General features: G+C 33.1%; 1 protein-coding gene across 8 annotated transcripts in view; it reads right to left on the bottom strand.

Annotated features, from left to right (window-relative positions):
* Positions 1-23,245, bottom strand: part of DGKB (diacylglycerol kinase beta) — a 693,448-nt gene that overhangs the window by 440,440 nt on the left and 229,763 nt on the right. For 4 of the 8 annotated variants that reach the window (XM_073238753.1, XM_073238761.1, XM_073238756.1 and 1 more), the window contains 2 exons: positions 13,294-13,329; positions 4,993-5,109 (listed from right to left, as the gene is read on the bottom strand). In XM_073238753.1, coding sequence (XP_073094854.1) covers positions 4,993-5,109; positions 13,294-13,329 — 153 coding nt within the window. The remainder of the gene's footprint in view (positions 1-4,992; positions 5,110-13,293; positions 13,330-23,245) is intronic. The other 4 variants (XM_073238755.1, XM_073238757.1, XM_073238759.1 and 1 more) reach the window with 2 other exon arrangements.

Raw genomic sequence — 23,245 nt, 5'->3', positions numbered from 1 at the left:
AGCAGATGAATGGATAAATAGGCCAAATGGATTAGAAAAATAGAGAATTTAGATTAAGGGAAAATTTAAAAGAATGATGAAGTTTATATTTTTATGAGTCTAGACTAGCTGTTTCTGTTATAAAAGACATTATTGGGAGAACTGGTAAAACTCAAATAGTCTCCAGGGTTAGATAGCACTAATGTATCAATGTTATATTCAAGTTCACTGATTCTCTTTGAACCCTATCTAAAATAGTCTTTAACATACGAATTTTGAATTTTTATTTTATACAAAATTTGGAGTAAGATGCATAACCCAGTTATTTTGAAAACTGATTTATTGCCATCCTAACATATTGTACCGTTTTTATTATAATTTTGATGAGGTGATGGGGGAAAAAACCTAAAACATAAATATATACACTTCTGTCATCTTAAACCTATTTGTTCTTGTCAGCAAACATTTATAAAGCATTTGAAACCATCTTAAGAGGAACAATATATATAAAACAGATGAAAGGGAAGGTGCTCTGTTTGAACCATGAAAGAACCATGAAAGAGCCTTTAATCACCTCACCATTCTGCTTGACACATCTCCACAGAACCCAGGTCTTCTCAGACCAATTGTTAAGATATATTGGGACAGGGAAATAAAATATAAAAAGGAAGATAATGAAGATAGAAAATGTTCAAGGAAGAGTTTATAGCACCTGTGGTACTTGAAACCTTGAAGAACGGTAATAACTTAGGTATTTATTACCTAGTAAATTGTATAAATTGCACAATTGTATAAATTGTATGAATTTATACTGGATTCTCCTCTGTAAAGAATAGAGCTAATCCTGTGAAATCTTATTTATTTACACAAAGGGGTAGTTCTATACAGTAGATATTAATGGGCATGACTTTAGAGTCAGACTGGTTTTGGATCTCAGATCAATGATTCTTCTCTATAAATGCCATTTCCCTCAGTGATACTGTTTTATCTGATGGTGTCAAGTGCCATCAATACGACTTTCACTTCCAAATTCTTATCTGTCCTCTCCCTTGATTTCTAGATTCCAATATCTGTCTGCTTATTTGGCATCTCCATTTAGCTGTCTAACAACATCATAAATTTTTCTCTAAACCATATTCACCCAGACCTTTCTCCATCTCAGTCAATAGCAACTCCATTATTTTAGTTGCATGGGCCAAACAACTTAGAGATATCCCTTATTCCTCACTTTCTAATAAACCCTATATCTGATTTATCAGCATATCCTGCTGACTCTGTCCTCCAAATAAATGCAGAACCCATCCCTTCACCTCCACTGTTCTACCCTAGACAAGACCCCATCCTATGTATCCCGGATAACTGGCAGGAGCCTCCAAACTTGACTCCTTGCTCCCTAACAATCTAATCTCAGCAAGAGTGAACAAGCCTTTTAAAATTCAGATCACATTATATCTCCTTATCTAAGAGAAAATGTCAGTCCTTATGAGGACCTTGAAGGCTTTACAGCACCAGCTACTGTCACCCCTGTAAAGCACTCCGACATTTTTCATCTTGCTCAGTGCTCTGCAGCAGTACGATCACCCTGGCTGACCTCAGAACTTGCTGGGCATGCGCCCATCTCAGGGAAGCTCCTGCCCTAGAAAGCCAGACCAACGGCCTTACCTAAATCTTTATTCAAATATCACCTTTATTAAAATAGCAAATATCAATGAGGCCAAATACGGTCATCTTAAAATTATAGACAACTCCAACTCTAAGTCCTAATGCTTTTTATTCAGTTCCATTTTTCCATATCATTTATAATTTAGTACATTATACGTACAGAAACAGGGGCTCCATTGAAAGGCTGTTGTATTACTCAATGTCTCAATGTGTAGAATAATAATTTTGAACTTAGGGAGTTAAAATGACAATGAAGAACTAATTATGAAAGAGTCAACAGGCTTGAGGATCCCAAAGTGGGCAAGGGACACACACACACACACACACATTCTCTCTCTCTCTCTTATACATGTGCTTAAACACCAATCAAGATAATTAATTTTATACACACACTATACAATTGTGTAGAGTGTGTATGTGTATGCACAGTTTACAGTGGTGGTGATTATACAGAAAAGATAATGCAAATAAGAAAGACAATGATGGGGAGAAGCAGTTGTGGTGGAGACAACACTGGTTCAGGTTTAGGTATTTAAGTATAAAAATATCCCTTTTTTCTGTTGTTAAGAATATTGAAAGCCAGACGTTCAGTTCTCAACTGACCCTGTTTTTTTGAAATTTGTCTCAAAGAATCACTGGAGACAAGGAAACTTTAGCATAATAAAGTTGAAATAGTTCTGTTACACTTATGCATTTACATGTGGATAACCATCTGTATTTTTATACCTCTTGCATGTTAAGAAATTGTAGTTTCAGTTATATTTGATCATATGTATTAAGTGTAAACCTATGGTGTGAGCGATGACAAAGACAGAGTGCCTAACCACTTCTATTTGAGGTCCCCTAGGACTTGGTTTAATTAATGAGACTCATCCTAAGGTTATACATGATCTATTACTTCCTCTAATTAGAAATAATAATCCTGATCATTATGCTGGTTAGCTGGAAAGAAGTAAGATGAATGTGCTTAACTATGATTAATAGTCTTCTTTAGCAGTGTAGATCTCTTCTGTCACTGAGTTATCTGCAAACCGGGCTGCAACTCAATGCTTTTTCATGATACATATTTTTTAAAACAGAAAAAAGTAATTGTCTGGTAGACCTTTCTACCTTTTCTGATAAAGAACAACCATTTTATTACTTTAAAATTGATTACTACAACAAAAAAACTATTTTTCCTTTTGCATTAAATAGTTACTCAAGAATCTATTCTTTTCCCTACCTTTACATTTTCAACAAAATTATGGGAATACCTATGTATATCATATGTTAGTCCATTCCACTGAAGTGAAACAGACTATTGTACAAGATTATATAACCCTTCTTTTTTTTTTAAATTAAAAAATAATGATGCTGATGATGATTACAGTATTTATTTCCTCCTGTTCTTTAAGGGGTGATGTCTACTCTTTGCTTACTGGCAAATTTACTTGACAGTTTTCTATGTCAAAGAAAGTTTTGGGAAGCTATTTTCTGATAAGAGAGGTGAAACATGTCCACAGAGAAAGTTAGTCATCTATTGCTTTTGACGTGACCAATTTAGTTGCAATAAGGTTGAATATTTCAGATACTTTTTGAATAAAAAAGAAAATGCAACTTATATTACTATGTGAGTTTAATAACTTTAAAACACTCTGCATGCACCATTTAATTCTGGTTTTGAGGTTTGGGGACAGTCAGGCATGATTACTCAATCTTAGGAAAGTGTGACTACAGAAGTTATTATTCTAGTACATAAATTATTTTAATTACAGAGTCTGGAGCAATACGAAAGCATATTAAAGAACAAGGTAGTTGGAAATTTAGCATTCATACACCCATTGAAATATGATAACTGATGAGACAGGGTTTCTCAGGAGTAAAATATGTAAACGCTGAGTCATAGGTCCTCATTCAAACCTTGGCTTTACCACTAACTGTGAGACTCGGAAATAACTTTACTTCTGAACATCAGTATAATCATTTTCAAAGTACTGGTAATAATAATGACTATTATTATTTAACAAATGTTTATTGAGAGAATTAAGTAATATTTATCTCATCTATTGAGAGAATTCACTTAACTAATATGCATAAAAATGTCTATCATATACTGTTTAACGAATGATTTATGTTTCCCTTTCACGTAGATGTGTGTGAAATATGCTTGACTTTTAAAAGTTTTATTTTAAATTTAAATTTAAATTTTCAAATTTATTATTTTCATTGCAGAAACAGAGTGTCTAAAGATTTAAACTCAACATTTGCAATTTATGTATTAAATTTACAAATGTTGATTTCTTTTTTTTTCACTGGAAACTTTACAGGATCACTTCATTAAGAATTTTGCTATTAAAATTGCGGATAGATTTATATTTGGGATTTTCAATGAGCTTGCCAAACACATAGGTATAACTTCCAGAAAGTATAAATCCTGATTTAGTCTTTTGATAATCAACTTCTATACTCTCTAATTAATGTAATAATTTTATCATTTAGAATTTCCCATTCTTATATGAGTTTAATAACTTACAAAAGATTTTCTATTCACAATGTATTTTATTAAATCAAAACAAATCAGTAACCTCATTATCAATATTTAAGTAATTATTATTAAGTTTTCAATGAGATATTCAAAACAATGAGGAAGCAAGCTTTTAGGCAACCCCTGCATGCTCTGAATTGTGCTTGTAAATGAAGGAATATAAATCACATAATCTATAGTATCACAGATAAAATAATAAATGAAAATAAAGATATAAAACCATGTATATTGAATGCAAGTGTGTGACATACTATATCTTTATTTGGTAAGTTTTCTGGGAGAACACAAGCTTGAAACATATTTTGTTTTAAGGAAAATAATTAGAAATTGGAAGAGAGAAACATACAGGTAGAAAAAAAATCAATTTCATAAACTAAACCAACTTCATTGCTTGTCTTCATGTTGGAGTGAGAAACAAATACAACACATTCACTCTATCAGATCTTTTAAAATACATAAGGGAAGAAATCTTTTTCTTGATGTCAGAGACTGTAGGGATATTTTAGGCATTTTAAAGTACTAAAAACATGTAAATAAATAACACCTATCTAACAAATGTGTATATTTACTAATAATTTGTAAAAACTTCAGATTGACAAAAGAGCTCTTACCAATTTGAGTTTAAATGATATCATAAATGATTAATCTAATTAGAGTGTCAATCAATGATAAAAATGACATCTTGATAAATTAATAAAGATCCTTCTGAATTCATCTACTGAGCTAATAGGCAAATAAAATATGTTGATACCTGCACATATGTGCTTCTAACACTATAGAGGTGACACATAAGAAAGCTACTGAATTCTGGACTTAAAAAATCATACCTGCAGGCCTTGCCCATCCACCGTAACAGAGTTGGCTCTTTGCATTTTGTTCTTGTCCGTCACTTTATTTGGCTGCTGGGAACCACTCTTTTCCTTTTTCACTGTTGCTTGTCTTTCCTGTATGGAAAAAATCTTATAAAAATGTTGTTCTACTAAATGGGGCAACACATTGAAGAGTTTCATGGCTACAAACTTGGGCCCAAGTTTCATTTCGGAGTTCTTAATTAAATAATATGAAAGCTATTGCTTTCACCTGGTTCAGTACATATTATGGATGCATGATTAAAATCCCAGTTAAAGAAACTATATGAAAGGAAACCACATTGTTTTACCCCATGTGCCCAATTACGTCTCTTTATCTAAAGTTATTTAGGACCACCAAAGCTAATTAGTTTCACAAACAACAGTATAGATACATAATATAGGATTATAATGGAAAGGATTTGGTACTGAGCACTGAAAATAATGCTGATAAATACATGCAATATTGAAAATGAATACACAGTGAACTTTTTAGCTACCACTTGTATTAAGAATGGCATAAAACTTAAAGCTCACATTCCTTCCTAGCTAATTCCTCTTCTCACCGTAATGGGGATGGTTCTTGTAATTGTAGGCTCCTTATTTCCAATTTCTCTCCTCTCACTCTCTCTTCAACTCAAACCAATAAAATTTGATCACCACTAATCCACCATTTTAGCTTTTATTAAAATCAACAATGACCTTCCATTGCTGCACGTACTGATCAGTCTACATCTTCTCAACTTTTAAGCAGGATTTGATAGAAATGACTTCTTCCCCTTGAATACTTGCTCCTTGCTCGCTGAGCTTCCAGGACACCTCTCTAAGCTCTCCTCTTCACTAACTGCGCCCTCACTGCCTCTTTTGTGGGTTCCTCCTCCTGCTTTGCAACCCATAACACCTAACCTCTTCCTTGAACCTCTCATCTTCACTATCTGCACTTAGTCTCTAGGTAGCTTCATTTAATACCAAGGCTTTCAATTTCAATTTTACAATGTAGATTTCTAAATGTGCATTTTCTGTTTAGATTTTCCCCTTGAATTTGATCTCCCTTGAACTTTATCTGTATCTACATGAGTGTCTGAAATGCACATCAATCCTAAAATATCCAAAACCAGTCACAAAAAAAAATCCTGCCTATCCTCCCTGGAAATAAATCCCTAACTGGATGATCACTCATCATCCTCATCATTTATGGTTTCAACCACCATTATCTTCTTTAACTGGATTCTTATAACTATCACCTGGGGATCAATCTGCTTCCATTTTTGTCTTCCTTTAATTGATTCTCTCTACAACTGTTACACTCACATCCCTTTCCACTCCAATCCAGCTACACCCACCTCCTCATTGCTCCTTGATCACACAATCATGCTCTTAATTCACAGTTTTTTGCAATCCCTCTGTACTCTGCTGAAAAGATCTCTTCTGTATTCCCTGCATCCACCTTCTATTACAACTTGAACTGTTCTCTATTTCATTAATTTAATGCTGCTCTTCTCCCATTTAAACAAAGCTCCATTAAGAGAAAGTACTTTGTTTGCACACTTCTACATCAAATCCTAGATCAGTGCCTGAGAAAAGTCAGGATAAATAATGGAGAAATAAATGAATTTTAAGATTAAAAAAAGAATTTTTAAGTACCTGAAGCATTTTGATGAGAAGGATTCTTGGGTCATGTCTATCTAAGCTGAGTGTGAAAATGGTCCAGATCAGTTAGCAACATCTGCCATATGGATTTTAAGTGTTGAGTGCCACATATTTTCTATCATTTATTCAGACATGTATCTTCTAGTCCCTATATTTGCTTCCTAGAATATCATTTCAATTTCTGCAACTTAGAAAAATGTTTACAAGTGGATCTTTTCAAATACTATAGGGCCAGACGGATCAAAAAGCTTCTTGGACCAAAATAGATGCTAATCAGTATACTCCATTTACCTTGCAATTTCATGGTGCAAAAACACTGAATTTATTTTTGCATGGCTGAAAATGGGTGGTGTAATAGATTTTCCAAAATTCAAATTATTTGGGAAATGATATAATTTCATATAAGCTTAATTTCTGGCAAAAACATTGATATTTTTTAAAATATATCAGTTTTTCTAAGTTTGCAAATTACAATTTTGTCCATAGTTAATATGGCTATATAATGCATAGTAGGAGTGGATTATAAAATGAGATTTTAAGGCAGAAAGCTTTTGTTGAATCCCATCTCTTCTACTAAAATAATATAACCTTAAAGAACTTAACTCTTATTCAAAATGGAGACAGTAATACCTATTTCTCAGAGTTGTATAAGGTTTAATAGAAAATGTATAGTCTTAACATTTTTGCCTATATTTGAACATGTTCTCAATAAATTAAAGTCATTACAAATAATGGAAAACAGGTATGGCTCTTCCACTAGGATACTCATCAATATTGCCATTATACAAAATATTTGTTATATTTCCAAGTTTATATATATATATATATATATATATATATATATATATATATATATATATATGAAAAAAATCCCACTAGTTACATATATTTAAATAAGTAAAGCTCAATGTTATATTAGAAAACTCAGAGCCTGTGTTAAGAGTTCAAAAGCATAATAATGGTAGTGAATAGGAGAATAATTTCTTTCTTGGTTCTGTCATGCAGGGATATAAAACACATTAAAATATTCTATAAAAATATACAATATGAAAGATATGCCTTGTCTTACATAACTTATATTCTGCCATATATCCCAGAAATTGCTGTTTAGCATTTAATTCATAAAATGCTGAGTTTACAAAACCTTTAAAAAATTCAAATTGATTAGTCATACTGGACTGGGACTGGACTGGGTATTCTTGATCAGACTACTTGTGTGTGTGTGTGTGTGTGTGTGTGTGTGTGTGTGTGTGTGTGTATCCCTCTGCATGGGGTTATATATATACCTTTTTATTATACACATTTTTTTGCATTAACTTCCAACTATACACACACACATTTATATTTATATTTATATATGAAATACTGGAAATTTAAGACATGTATATACATGTCTATAAAGAATTATCACAACAGTTGGTTAAGATTATTTTATTCTTGATGTGCATATAAGTTTGGAAAATGCCTTTGTGGTAAAATCTTCAACTACCAGATAACAGTTGATTAAGTGGCCTCAGGTCTCTCCCAGAAGTCATCCCTCTGAGTAAGTTGTGGAGTAGACAAATGTTTTATAGTAACAACTGGAAAATATTAAAACAATTAAAAACCCTGAATTGAGTTTTATTTTTGAAATCTAGAATGATAAATGTGTACATAACAAGTTAACAAAAAATTCTCAATATGTCCATCTGTATGTGAACTTACTATATAATATAGATAATACTAAAATGATAAACATTTGTTTAAACATATGCACACACACACACACAAAAAAAAAAAAAAAAAAAAAAGACCAAGTGGTTTCTTTAGGGAAATATGCCTACCTAGTGGGTGGAATTTGTGGAATAAATCAAGACTGAAAATTTTAAAACAGGAGAAACTCACAGCCATTTAGCTTTTTCCATGGTTTTCTTTTTATTATACATCTTTTTTTGCATTAACTTCCAAACTGTATAGAGGTCTCTCTGAGATATTCAACACATTTTATGTAAGCAGTGTAAGCTAACAGGGGGCTTACTGGATACTTTTTCCTATTTCCACTGTGAAAATCTTTACTCCTTTCATATTTTCTCTGACGAACAGGAAGGAGCAAGCACTTACATCCTTGAAAAATCTGCTGTCCACGGAAATTTCACTAGCCTGTTTGGGGATTAATGAACTCTGAGTGATAGAGCTCTATGTTATTTCAGGCAGTTACTCCCAATGTTGAAGTTTTTGAAAAGTTGCAGAAGAGCTCAGCAGCCTTATTTTGCATTATTCAGGATAAAACTGCTCTCAGATAATAGCAGACAATGTTCATCACTTCACCTTCAGTTCTTTTTTTAAGTTTTTGGGCTGTAAACCACAAAATAAATCGCTTTGTCATAATTAAGGAAAATTTTGTTCTGCCAGAGAAATTCTTCTAGCTATAAAAAGAGTTGAAAAATTATTGCTTTAATCAATAGAAATTATTCAAACACCGAAAATAGATACCCTAACCAACAAAACAAAACATGAAAGAATACAGAACACTTAACTACAAAATATAAAATATGGCTATTGATATTTTAACATTTTCAAATATCAACCATTTGTGTTTGCTGTGCAGACATCTTAAGGACAGAATTCACATAAAATTCAATGTTTTGTGATCCTTAGACTCTACAAGGAACACGCCAAATCTTAACTGAAGAATATATTGTATTAGAATTCCAAAAGAATGATCATCATAATAAAGACAGAAGAAAAGCTGAGAAGACCATTCACAGAAAACAGAAAGATGAAATAAATGAAATAAAACGACACCACTTTAAATAGGTGCTCTGCGAAATTCTTTTTCTATATCATGCTGACTCTCAGAGGTGGAGTATTTGTACATCACATGAAAACGGCTTTCACAAAAGGGATGTTTACCACAATACTTAAGCCTGCCGTTATCGATCACTCACAAACTACAAGCAGCAAGTGATGATTACCCCAAGCACAGGGTTTTCTTCCTTTTGTTCAGTCTCAGCATGAGACAGGCAGCAGCAAAGCACCTCAACTGGTGCAAACCCTCCAAAGGGGCTGCATTGCTGCCAACAGCATCTTCACTGCAGTCCTGAAACTTGATTTCTTGGCTCTACACCCCTTGCCTGAGTGGAGACTCAACCCTTCCTGCCCCTGGAGCTAGGCCACAGGCACTGTCCATAAACTCTGTAATTTTACACCAAGGTAACACTTGAATATCACAATATAAAACATCTCCCTGAAGCAGAAGTGCCACCGTATCCATCAAGGCTTATAAAGGCTCCGAGGTCCAAGAAACCGACTTAGCGACAGCTACAAAGCTGCCGCTTTCATTACGAGGACCTTATTGTGGGGCTTGAATGTTTTCTGGCCCAGAGAAACTAACTCGTTTCAAAGTGGCAAAGGATAAACATCTACTAGGAATCCTTGGGAGGTGCAGCAAAATTTGTTGCTGAGTAGCAAAGTCCTCTTGATTTAAATATATATATATATATATAATTTTAAACATAAATATAATAACTGATACAAAGAGTTCCATTTTAAAAAAATTTAGTTAAATAAATATTTACTAAAAAACAAAGATTACTCTTGGCAGAGGCAAAAGTATGGGTTTGGACTCTGAATACCAGTTTTTTATCTTATTTGGTATGTAAATGGGCAAATTATTTACTATCTCTAAGCCACCATTAATTCTATCTAAAATGAGAAGATTAATGTCATGATTAATTGAGAAAATACAGATAAAGGTGTTGACATAAAATAGGCACACACTAAGTGGCAGTAATTTTTAAAATACTAAAAAAATATTGTTATACTTTTTCACTGAGACAGATAATGCTGCTGAGATCATAGTAGTACAAGATGGGTATGATGAAGAAGTACTTTGTTTACTTTATAGTGCTTTATTTTTATTTTTCCACTAAATTACCATAACTGGGGATAATTTTTGCAGTGTTATGGACAGAGACTCTGGGGAGATGTGAGGCAAAAAATTAGACGGACTGAAACCTAGTCTTAAAATGCTTGGAGGTGCTACTCAACCAACTTATCGTGCAGGTACAATTTGCAACTTGATCCACAAGTCCTGGTTTTCACACATGACAAACGATGTGCCTGTCTTCTCCTAAGATAAAGTCATACTGGGTATAAACCAGTTACAAGATTTCTGTTTAAGAAATTCTGACTAGAAAAAATGAAATTTAGGAATGAGAAGGCCGATGCCAAAATCATTTTGTTTGGGCTGCTTACTAGCAGATGGTATGCCATTAATAAAATCACACCTGTGTGTATGTACCTCAACTTCACTCCCTCTCCATTGCCTATATACACAATAAGCATAGAAGGCCACAGTAAGGGAAGGTTAGAAGTGAGAAGGCAGCTCTCTTGTATGTTCATACTCATCATCTCTTACTAACAGATAAGTTAAATGCTCAACCCAATGATTTCTGTGTAGTACCTGATCTGTTTATGCCAGTTTCACGTAGTATTTATCTTGTCATTGTAACTGTGTAATTTATTACTTAAATCACTGAATTTGAGTGTAAAATGATTTGTTCTCATGAAGAATAATGTGCAAGCTTTGGAAAGACATAATAAAGCAAGGTGTGTGTGTGTGTGTGTGTGTGTGTGTGTGTGTGTGTGTGTGTGTGTATGTAGGAGTGATCAAGTTGGGTTCAGACACAATGATTATAAAAGCTTTGAAAATTAATAATAAAAGTTTAGTTTCTTAAATACTCAAATTGCGGCAGAGATGCCCTTGAGGTTATTTGTTAATTTTTAGAACAATCAAAAGTAATTGAAAACAATTAATAAATGAATATCTTTTTACAAGATAAGGAATGCTTTTATTACACTTGAAAACAATTAGTAATTGAAACTTATCATGGATGATAAGACCATGATAAAAGGGAGAAAGGCTATATGCTTACCAAATAGTAGATACATCCTCATAGGAAAGCTCTTGATACTATGTCAAAAGTATAGCCAATGAATATATAATTACATATCTTAAGTTACATGTTTAAGGTATGTTCTTTCTATAATTTACCCCACATGCATTTTAATCACATTTTCAATTAGCCAACAAACTCCAACAAATAATTTTTACTGATGGTGCAACATAAAGCTCATGATTGTGTGTGTGGGTGTGTGTTTATGTTTATTTACACACTCAATTATTTATATATACATATATGGACTTAGGAAAATTTTGGAACAAAATTGCTGAAAAAATCATATGTTGATTTTGGAGGATGGTAGAAAGTTTGTTAATGTAAACCAGTATATCACACCAGGAGGGGGGAAAAAAAGCAGTGTAGTGTAGGGAGATTTGAAAAACTTTACACTAGAAAAAAAATTAACAAATGAAAAGAGCATATTATGAAAACATCAATATTGGTCTATTTATTCAATTTATATTATACAAATTACATAGTTGAATATGGAAGACCTTTGGAGACTGAGAAGTCTAAGGAAAAATGCTTTCAATATCAAAAACTGCCTAATTCATTTGGTAAGCAATGATAGAGCAAAACTAAACTCAAGGACCCAAACATAAAAATTAATTCTCTTACACTTAAATAATTAGACTAACTGATAAACTTCCTTAATACTTTTTTCACTTGAGTGTGCCATTTAACATCTCTATTTTATAATAATTATGATAATAATGGTATCAACTGTCTTATAGAATATGCAGTTTAATATTTCTCCTAGATGAGAAACAGTCTTTGTCAAGCATATCTCCAAGTATATTTTCAAATACATCACTAGTTAAAAACTGAAATTTAAAATGTTTCAGTGAGACAGTCTATACTAATTAGAAAATGTTTAGGGGGGATAGGAGAGAGGTTATTACATTTGTGTACAATTATGTTATCCTCTAAATAAATTCATACTCATATAGTATTCATATATTATAAATAATATTTTTCATAGGCAAATAGATTCATGTTATAATATTAAGGGAAGAAAATACCATTTGAGCATATCCTTTAGAAATAATAACAACTGAATAGGATATTGTCATAGAACAATGTGGAGGATTTGCTTCAGCAATGCAGAGGTAAAAAAGCTAATATTTCACTGAAAATAAACGTGGCACTGTGTACATTTATTTTCAAAACAAAGTCATTTATTCTGTGACTTTATTTTATTCCAATGACTTTCCATACAACATGCTAATTGATTAAGGCAGATGTACTCACTTTTATTAAAGAGATAGGCACTTCAAAGTGAGTAGGTGTTTCTCAACCTATTATCACTGAAAGCTGCAGTTTAATGGCTCAGAGAATTGAATAGTTCTTGGTTTTCTGCAAGATATTTACATTTTAGGAATGATGCTATTCTTACACACTGGTGAAAACTCTTTGCAAGGTACCCTTTATTTTTCTCTGTATACTTTTTTCAATAACTTCTTGTTTTCCTAATCCTCATCCCAAATGTAGATTAGAAATGTATCAAGAGTAACCCATTATGAAAATACAAGGATTCCTCAATTCCAAATATCAGAATACAAGAAAAAATGAAATGTACAAATTAATATTATTAGGTCACTGAGACAGTCCTAAATGTTATTCATAACAATATAGGATGTATAATGGTCTATAATTTCAAGTCTGAAAACCTTTTTTGCTTACGCACCTCAGGGACTGAAATTCCTGAAGTGGGCAGAGTCTGCTGAAAAAAGAGAAGTTCATATTAAAGCTGAAAAAAAGTCAAACTGAAAACAAATATTAATGAAGTTTCTTACATCACTATTTTCCTATGATGTAAATGAGTAAACATAAAAAACATTCCCTTGTCATAATCTTTTGGCTTACTTTCATTACATAAATGAGTATCTTTTCACATAACAAGGAATGTGCTAATGCAGTGTGGGTTAGGTTGTGGAAATTCTTATCCAAAATACAATTTATCCACCCAAAGCAGATTGATCAACATCCTGGGCCAGCTTCACAGATCTCTCTATAACAACGCTGATGTATTATATTAATATTTGGGAATAAGAACTCATTTCTAAGTTCCATTATCCTTCATAAACCATTCCTACTAATTTTTTTAAGTTGCCCATTTACCCAGACCACTTTTCCATTTTCCAGTCAAATTCTTATTCCTTACTAAAAATACTTAGTGTCTTTTTGATGTAGGTAGACATAGCTTATGGTGCTCATTTTATTTTGTGATACTCTGAAAATAAAAAAAAATTCCATTAATATCAATAAAAAATAAAAATATTAAATAAGTAGCAAGACTGTACTTGAGAATAATTTTTAAATGATGAGCTTAAGTAGCACAAAGCTAGTCTTCATGACAGTGTATCTTCGATCATCCACACCCTTCTTTTTCTGAGTCACAATGGGAAGGGTTTGTTTGTTTGTTTGTTTGTCTATTTTTATGGCAAGAAACAGAGAAAAGGTTAAAAAATTCCAAAAGTCTGTGTCCTGTGGGACTTAAAACAAATTTGAAAGAATTGTTGACAAGTCACACACATAATATTAGATAAAGGTTTCCATGGTGATGGATGAGGGGAGTAGGAAAGTTGGACAGAAAGCTAGCAGTTCTCTTTTATGACATTTGTGTGTCTCTAAGAAGGAGGGAATAGTCAGTATATTCTAGTCTCCTTCCCAGGGCCAAGCTATATGAGGGGGATGGATGGATGGATCCCCACCATGGGTCTGAAAAATATGAGGCCACAGATGTCAGTTTACTCCCTTACCCAGGAGGACTCTGGGAAGGCAGCAAGAACCAGAAGAATAACTATGTATCAGGTAAATGAGGACCCAAAGAGCTTCAGAGCTGCTCAATATAGAGATGGACAGAATGCACTGTGGACTGCATTTTGGGGACCAGTGTACCCAAAAGTGGAACAGATGGAGAAGTCCAGAGTAGCCCTGGATAAAATGAAAGCGTCCGTGAATGCAACTCTGTTTAGAAGATATCCCCATAATTTAGGTAAAGAAATACCGCAGCTGAAGATTTTTAGTCAAAAGAAGTTATGATGTCTGGGAGGGTGAACTCAGGTTAACTATTCCCCTAACAGGAGGGCCCTATGGAAATAACTGCTGTTGTTTCCCAGATGAATGGACAAAAGTTTGGGTAGAAAATCCCCTGAAAACATCGTGATTTTAGTAATTTTCTTGACTTCTGAGGCCAACTCGGTCTGCATAGGGCCTGGGGTAATAGGTGGCAGGGAAAATGTTCGTGCTCGCTTCACTATAGGCCAACCCAAAGCTGTTTGTCAGCCTCCTTATTTTTCCTTCTCAGCTCTTGGTTGAAGCTTGGATCTGAATAGACATTTTAAGGCATAAATGTAGTCCTTCTATTTCCATTATAATTGTGTGCTCTCCATCACATCCAGATTCACTGCCTTATCCTATCCTAGTGAGGGAACCCAGGGAAGTCCCAGAGACTCTCAAGCAAATGAAAATCCCCATTAAACAGCCTCCAGGGCATAAGTCACAGATGCTGGACACCTTGAGCAGAACCTCTGCTCATGGTACCTTTGACTGTACAGAGCAAAGTGATAGACAGAAAGCCAAGTGTAAGACTAGTTGTCAAGTAGTTCAGAATAAAAACCAATGTAGCATTAAGACTCTCAAGTAGATTCTATGGCCCCGACCTCTATCACCAAAAAAAACTTTTTAAAAAGCTTTCAGACATTTTTGATATAACTGTGGGTGTCTGAATAGAGACAGGATAATGACTGACATTATGGAATTATTGTTAATATTCTTAGGTGTGATAATTGTACAGTAATTGTATAGAAAATTGTCCTTAATCTTAGAAGATGCCTGCTGAAGCATTTAGAGCTGGTGTCATACTACCTGTACTTTGCTTTCAAAGTTGTTCAACTTAATAAAAAACACATTATGTGTGTGTATTGTTACAAATATATACATGCATACATACATACAGCTTTATATCTATATGGAGTATGATGGTAAAATAGTAACAATTACTAAATACAGGTAGGAGGCAGGGGACATACTGGATTTATGTGATCCAATGCCCCAAAAAGGAAAAACTATGCCAAGTTGGATAATAAAATCCAACACTAAGGCATACCCCCCAAAAAAGACACTGTGGACTGCAATTGAACACTGACTTGCACTTTACTGTTACTTGTGTAGAGAACTGGTAATTTAAGATACTCATGTTAGCAGGCTTCTTTCTCATGTCATTTGGGTATATGGGTTACCTACCTAGAGAGTTGTTGGCAGAGAAGTTGGCATAGAAGTAGTGAGATTAAGAAAGTATGGAAATAGTAGAGATTTTGTCACTACTTCTCTAAAAATTGGAAAAGAGTTGACTAAGAATGAGTAACAGAATCAAGGAAAACTGAGGGCTCAGCAGAGCTGGAATCATAAACATGTACGAGATAAAGCCACCAGCTCTGAGAATTTTTCCAGCAACACCCAGATGCTTGAGAGCAATACTAGAATTATATTCCAAGAGCAAGGGTGATGAACCAACATATATATGAGCTCACTTACAATCAAAATGTGAAGGCAAAGAGTGTGGATTAAATCAACATGCCCATCACTAGCTTATCCCTGAGATAACAATAAGAAAACCATGGTATCTAGGCAAAAGAAAAAGCAGCAGCTTGTTAGAAAACAAATTCAGATATTACATTGCTTCATTTTTATTCCTTTATATATTAGTTTTAAATATCAAGAATGAGCAGAGTAAATGTTTAAGTTTTTTAAAATTATCATGACTATATATTACTAAATGTAATGTATTTTTAATCAGAATTAATACAGGGTCTGTATATTTGTATTTAATCAAATATGAGGGGTGACTACAGAGGAATGTGATTTATTTTATTTAATCAGTATCATTTTAATATTAAATAGAGTACATAGTGAAGATAATTAGTTTAAAAGATGCATTTGCCTTCAGGGCACTTATTAGTTCAACCTAATATTAAAGAATTTTTAAAAATCCTATTAAAGTATTGAGATATCTCTTGTCTTCATATTTTCTAACATGTAATCATTTTAAATTGACAATTTAATCCAAATTGTCATAGGACAAAGAAAAATCTTTGGTGGAGAGATTATTGGAGGTTTGACTTAGTTAAAAATATAATAAGAACATAGTGCTCACATTAAAAGGGCCATCAGTTATTTCAAGACTAAAGTAAAATTAATAATTATACTTTATACCTATATAATAATGTTCATATTTTTGAGAAATTGCTTTCATATTTATTGTCTCATTTAATTCTCCCACTAAACCAAGATACTCCGTTTCTCAGCTTACAGAACTGAACATTAGAAAGATGAGAAGACTAGCCTAAAGTATAGGGACAAAACATAAATACAGTGATTCCTGTTCCCAGGCTCCGTAATTCAAACAACAACAAATTCAATGGGAATTTTTTTTAAGTTTTTTTTTTTAGCTAGGCCTCTATTTTCTAAGTGATTTGGAAATCAAATTATCTTAAAATGTTGATGAATACTGCAGAGTATTTAGAAACCACATGTATATCTTTCCTGCCCTAGAGAACTGCCCTTTAAGAATTGAATGTAAATATGGGTTAATTTAACATAATAACCTCCAGGGCAGTGAGTAGTAGTAAATAGGCCAAATAAAACTATTTCAAATAGCTGTTTTCCTTCCACACAATTGGATATCCCTGGTACCAAAGAAGAAGTGACAGAGAGCAAGGTTGGACAAAGACCAGTCCTTTTGCTAACATGGTACCCTGCGCCCACCTAAGAAGTGAAGCTGCTCTCCCCTCACACATGGCAGTAAAATGTATCAGGTCATCTCTAGGCTGGAAAGTAAATACTGTGTGGTTTCCATAAATTTTATTTTTACATTCCAGCTTAATAATTAACCTTTTATGATTTTTGCAGGTCCTTAAGTGTATATACTCATGCATATGAACACAACACATAGTTTAAAAAATGAGATGGAAATAATTTTTATACTACCATTGTCTTTATTAACACCTTTAATCAGACTATTTCAACATACAGCAAGTGTGCCAATTAAGAGAATCATAAATCCTTTTTCTTTTCCAGTGGCACTTTAACATATCTCACTAAAATGTTAACTACCAAAAATAAAATATTTTAAAAGATACACATATCATAATCTTATCCAGGGTCCTTTCCCTAATCACTGCCCACTTGAGCCCAATTTTTAGACTTTACCAACAAAAATGTAAAGGCAAAAATACTTTTAATTGAGATTATTTCACTACCTTTATCATTATAATCACTCACAAAAATATTCTATTCTTACTCTTGTAAAATGATTGTTTATGCATTTTTGCAGATTTCGTTCAGGGGATATTGAAGAGAAGGGAGTATGAGGCTCCCTCTTTAACTCCTCTCTCATTATGTTTGTGTCTAAAAAGGAAACATACTGAAACCTCCAGGGAAGTACACCTTATACAATGTATATTTGAAAACTTAAGGGGCACCTAATGTTTTCAATGAAACTGTCAAAAATGTATCTTTATAGAACTATCCAAAACATTTCCTACATAGATTTCTACATATAAAACCAATCAGTAAAAATAAAACACTTTCTATGTTACTGTTATTGTCTTGCCCACATGATGAGCTAGTGAAATAAAGCCATTAGAAATGTTATTTTACTGACTAGGTCTTATAAGTCTTATAAAATCATCAGAAGTCAATATGGTTGAAGTTCTTCAATTTTTTTTTTAGTTCTGATTCACAATAGCAAGATTTGTGTATTTATACTTGTAAAATAATTTCACAAAGACCGCTTACCTTGTGGGCCTCACTACCTGATATATTCTCCTCTATTTTCCTCTACTTTATTTCATTGATTTTCTTTCCATTCCATTTTTGAAATGCTAATCTAGATCCCCTAAATGAATTCATGCCTCACCAATTGTTGGGGACCACAACATAAAAATGAAAAATAGGTTTAGGACATCAGGCTTGGGGTGAAGCAGGTATTATTTCTTTCAGTTGGATATTGTATGACTTTAGGTAAATTTCTTAATCCCCCTAACGTTTACTTTCCTCACATGTGCATCATAACAATAGTGAGCCCTTTAGGATTAAAAGATGTCTGGCAAGTTTAAGTTTTCAATAAATGCTAACTTGTATTAACCTTAGAATCCAAATGATTCTCTTTGTTTCCAGTGCCAACTTAGAGCTCAGCAAAAAGGAACTGACTGCACTTTCTTCATCTGAAATTATTTTTGTTGCTAATAACAAGATAGGAACCAATAGGTTTATTTATTTTTTTTAATGAAACATCGAGGTTCAGAAGAGAGAAAGAGAGGAAGATGCAGAAGAGGAGAGAAGAGACCAGAGAGAAAGCATTGGGGAAAAAGAGGGAGGGAGAAAGGATAGACTTAGATGAAGAGAAGAATAAAATCCTCTCTGCTATTCTCCTGGATCCCAGAGACTGTCTTTTCTAAAATTTGAGTGAAGAAAAGAATGAAATTGAACAAAGGCAAGTATGGGAACTGGTATTTAGAGAATAGCTTTGGTTTTGGTTTGAAGTACTGTAAAGTTCTTAAACATCGGATTCAACCCTCTCCAAAACACATATGAGAATGAAACATTCCTGTCTTAAACTGAGTATTAATTTGTTTCAGAATATTCCTTAGAACTCTGATTTTACATATAGATAATTAGTACATACTTATTTATGAGGATGTGTATGTATGTATGATTAGGCCTGTGAATGTTGGGGACAAGGCTCTGAGTTTAGCTGGTGGTTTGATAAAATGGCCCCTTCAGAAAAGAACCTATTATAACAGATTAATACCTATTGAATTTTATGCTAATAAAATTAATCAATAATACCTCCTGGTATGCCTATTCTTTCCTTCAACAAATACAAGACCGCATTCTAGAAATGGATCATAGTTTCACTAATGTACTGCTGCTTTCCAAAATACAGAAAATCACTGTAGGTAATGAAAGAATATTGATAATAATATTTCGAATTAAAGCATTAGGCTGCTAAGTTTTCCTTTTCATCAATCTTGGAAAAGGTCTTGAATTAAGAAACAAGTCAGTAATAATGAAATTTGTTCTCATCCTTTGCCCCTCTAATATCATCTCACACCAAAGCATTTCCTAACCAGGTTAAAGCCCAATTCTGTACTCATCTTAGGCTAAGATTCAATTGAGTTAAAATTTTTACACTGACTGCCAGTCAACCTTATCATGAACTTTCATTATGTGCATGTAATTAATTGGGTCCAATGAACAATATCAGCACTGAGTTATAGACTCTTTTCCCCCGACCATATAATTAGAATATAATTACCCACAGGATATCAGAATGATGCAAAATCTTTCCTTTCTAAATGCGCCCTCATTAGGAAACAAGTCTCAATGTACATTTATTCAATCAGTGTGAATTAATTAAAATGTTACTGAAATAAAAGAGGGCAGCAGTAAAGAGTATCTGACATATATTAAGAGACTATCACTTGAGATCTGCATGCACAGTTTATATTTAAATCCATTTAGCTCAAGTAGGAGCTTTGCCATGTAATGTTATATACATCCAGTATACTTGGAAATCTGAGTAAATGAAACAGTGTGTGTCATTGTTTTTGAAAAGAGCATAGTGCCCAATGCATACAAAATCTTACAGATTCTGGGTAGGATTCTAGAGGCTCCATTATTTTCTGATGAATCTATAAAGATGTTGTCTTCATACAGTGGTGGACAGCAATCATTTTTAACTTGAAATATCTTGGAAATTAGTTGTTCACCCCACACCTTTCTATTACAAATCTGATAAATTTATTTTCATATGGTGAGGAGATAGTGGTCAGAAAAGCCTATATTTACCAAAGTACTAATTATTTTTAAAATAAAAAGAATAGCCTCCATTACTTGAGCTAGGTCAAGTTATTTCAATAACATTTTCTTTAAGCAGAATAATCCTATGCAACCATGAGGCATGTAAAAGATTCTTTCTATGAGGCATGTAAAAGATTCATTATAACACAAGCTCAGATTATATAAAACATGGAAAGATAGTAAATGCATAAAAAAGCCAGGAAACAAATGATGCACATTGCATAAGATGCTGCTGACTCACGCAAAAGCATTCTAATAAGAATATAATAAGCTCTTTATGTTGGTTTCTCTAGTACCTGGCAAACTGTCATATGCCATAAAAGTTTATTGAACCAATTAATATATAAATAAACATAATGCAAAACAATACCTGGCATTATTCAAAAACAATATCATAAATGGTAACAAAAATTTTTTTAATTATCTGCAATATTTAAAGTAAGATATACAGAGATTTTTAAGCTTTCTATGTTATCACGTAATTATTCAGACATTTTTAGCTTTAGAAATAGGTTAGTAGAAAAATGGATAAAGCAGATGTGGTACATATACACAACAGAATACTATTCAGCCATAAGAAAGAAACAAATCCTATTTGTAACAACATGGATGTAGCTAGAGGGTATTATGCTCAGTGAAGTAAGTCAGGCAGAGAAAGACAAGTACCAAATGATTTCCCTCATTTGGGGAGTATAACAACAAAGCAAAACTGAAGTAACAAAATAGCAGCAGACTCACAGACTCCAAGAGGGGACTAGAGGTTACCAAAGGGGAGAGATGGGGGAGGGTGGGTCGGAAGGGAGGTAGAAGGGCATTGTGGGGTATCATGATTGGTGCATACGGTGTGTGGGTGGTCACAGGGAAGACAGTGTAGCTCAGAGAAGACAAATAGGGACTCTGGCATCTTACTACACTGATGGACAGTAACTGCAATGCGGTATGTGGGGCGGGGGGACTCAATAATAAGGGTGAATGTAATAACCACATTGTTTTCCTTGTGAAACCTTCATGAGAGTGTTTATCAATGATACCTTAATAAAAAAACAAAAACAAAAACAAAAACCTTAGTTCTGATAATCAACATTTGGCATTCATTCTTGGGAACAGACAATCACTACTTTATAAGGGAAATTCTGAATGAACACGAAGATAAATAAGGCTATGTACAAATCAGCACTTTTCATTTTTTAGGAGCAAACACCAACCCATTTCTAAACTGTTCTTGTATTTTTTAAACCAATTTTAACTCTATTAATAGAATATGAGTTGTTTAAATGTCTGAAAGCACATAATATTTACCAAATGGTAAAATGTTATGTTCAGGTATTTGACTGGTTCTGGTGGAGTCCAAAATAGTGTACCCATTCTTGCTAAGCAAGAAGGGAGATTGTCTCTCAAAGATTTGCTTTATTTTTAACATAAGTTTGTCTGCAACATTTCAGTAACAAAAATATGCAGCTATAGTTGCCTGCTGAAAATGCTGTGATCTGAGTAACATTAGCTAAAACACCACATTAACCAAGGGTAATCACCAACAAAAATAAAAAAACCTACTAATAGAATATGAATAATTTTTAAGTTCCATTTAGTAAATATTAATTTTCATTTTCTGAGCTACACTGAATGAACAGTCATGACATTTTTGCACAGACTACTATGTTGTTTAATGTATATTTTAAAAAATCAGATTTTAAATATAATTTAACACCCAGAAGAAAATATACTGATTCTCTTCAGATTTCTGATATGTTCCCTTTAAGTTCTCTACCTGCAATGCAACTTTATTTTGAATATTAGGCATTTCACAGTACCATCTATTGGATATTTTATATAACTACAACATAACAATCACAAGATTTTCAAAATTTAAATAAGTAAAACTATTTCAAGTGCCATTTCAGAAACGAAACACAATGCTGATTTGACATCCACTTAAATTATCTCATCATCACATACTTTAAACTCAATTTTATTAGCTTGTAACAATAAAATTCAACTCTCATGTTATCAATGACCAAAAGGTAAGCTTCCCTGTCACATATTCATTTTAATGTCTTTTTGATATTTATGTCACTGTCTAATGTCTTTTCTTCTTGATGCAGGAAAAAGTGATAACTGATGGAGTTAAAAGAGCTGACTGAATTTTGTTCATTAACTCAATAAATATTTATTGAGCATCTACCAATTTTCATATTGAGTTGGATGCTAGAAATAAAGAGATGAACCCTTTTATTGAATGATAGGAATGACTGTGGTGCTATTCAATGAGCACAGGAAGTAATTTCATAAAAAAACATTTTAGGTTCAGTTTCTTGTATGTTTGAGGCTCCTGGGGGACATCCAAGAGGAAATTTAGAACATAAAGTGGAGTTCTGGATATTGTGGGTAAGGGAGAACAAGCTTACACAGACATACTCGAAAGTGGTTGTTGTAGTCATGAAACTGAATGAGACAACTTACATAGCATAACAACATGAGATGCAGTTTTGCTCTTTGTTTTTTAAGGAAATTTTTAATTAGTGGAGTCTGTCAACAATATTCTTTTATCTTTCCCTTTTTAGAAAAAAGAGGTATGAAGTCCTCCTATATTTAAAATATAAAATATTTAATCCATGTCCAGTTTATTTGGGAATAAATATAAAGTAGAATTTACCCTTAGTTTCCTATATGATTATACACTATTCTCAATACCACTGATCCTCACCATCCCCCTTCAGATCTGATAGGTGACCTTCACCATACACTGCATTATTACATAAAGTTCAACATGA

The sequence above is a fragment of the Manis javanica genome, chromosome 6, assembly GCF_040802235.1.
Source record: "Manis javanica isolate MJ-LG chromosome 6, MJ_LKY, whole genome shotgun sequence".
Taxonomy (NCBI): Eukaryota; Metazoa; Chordata; class Mammalia; order Pholidota; family Manidae; genus Manis; species Manis javanica.
This window is presented reverse-complemented; position numbering and strand designations above follow the sequence as displayed.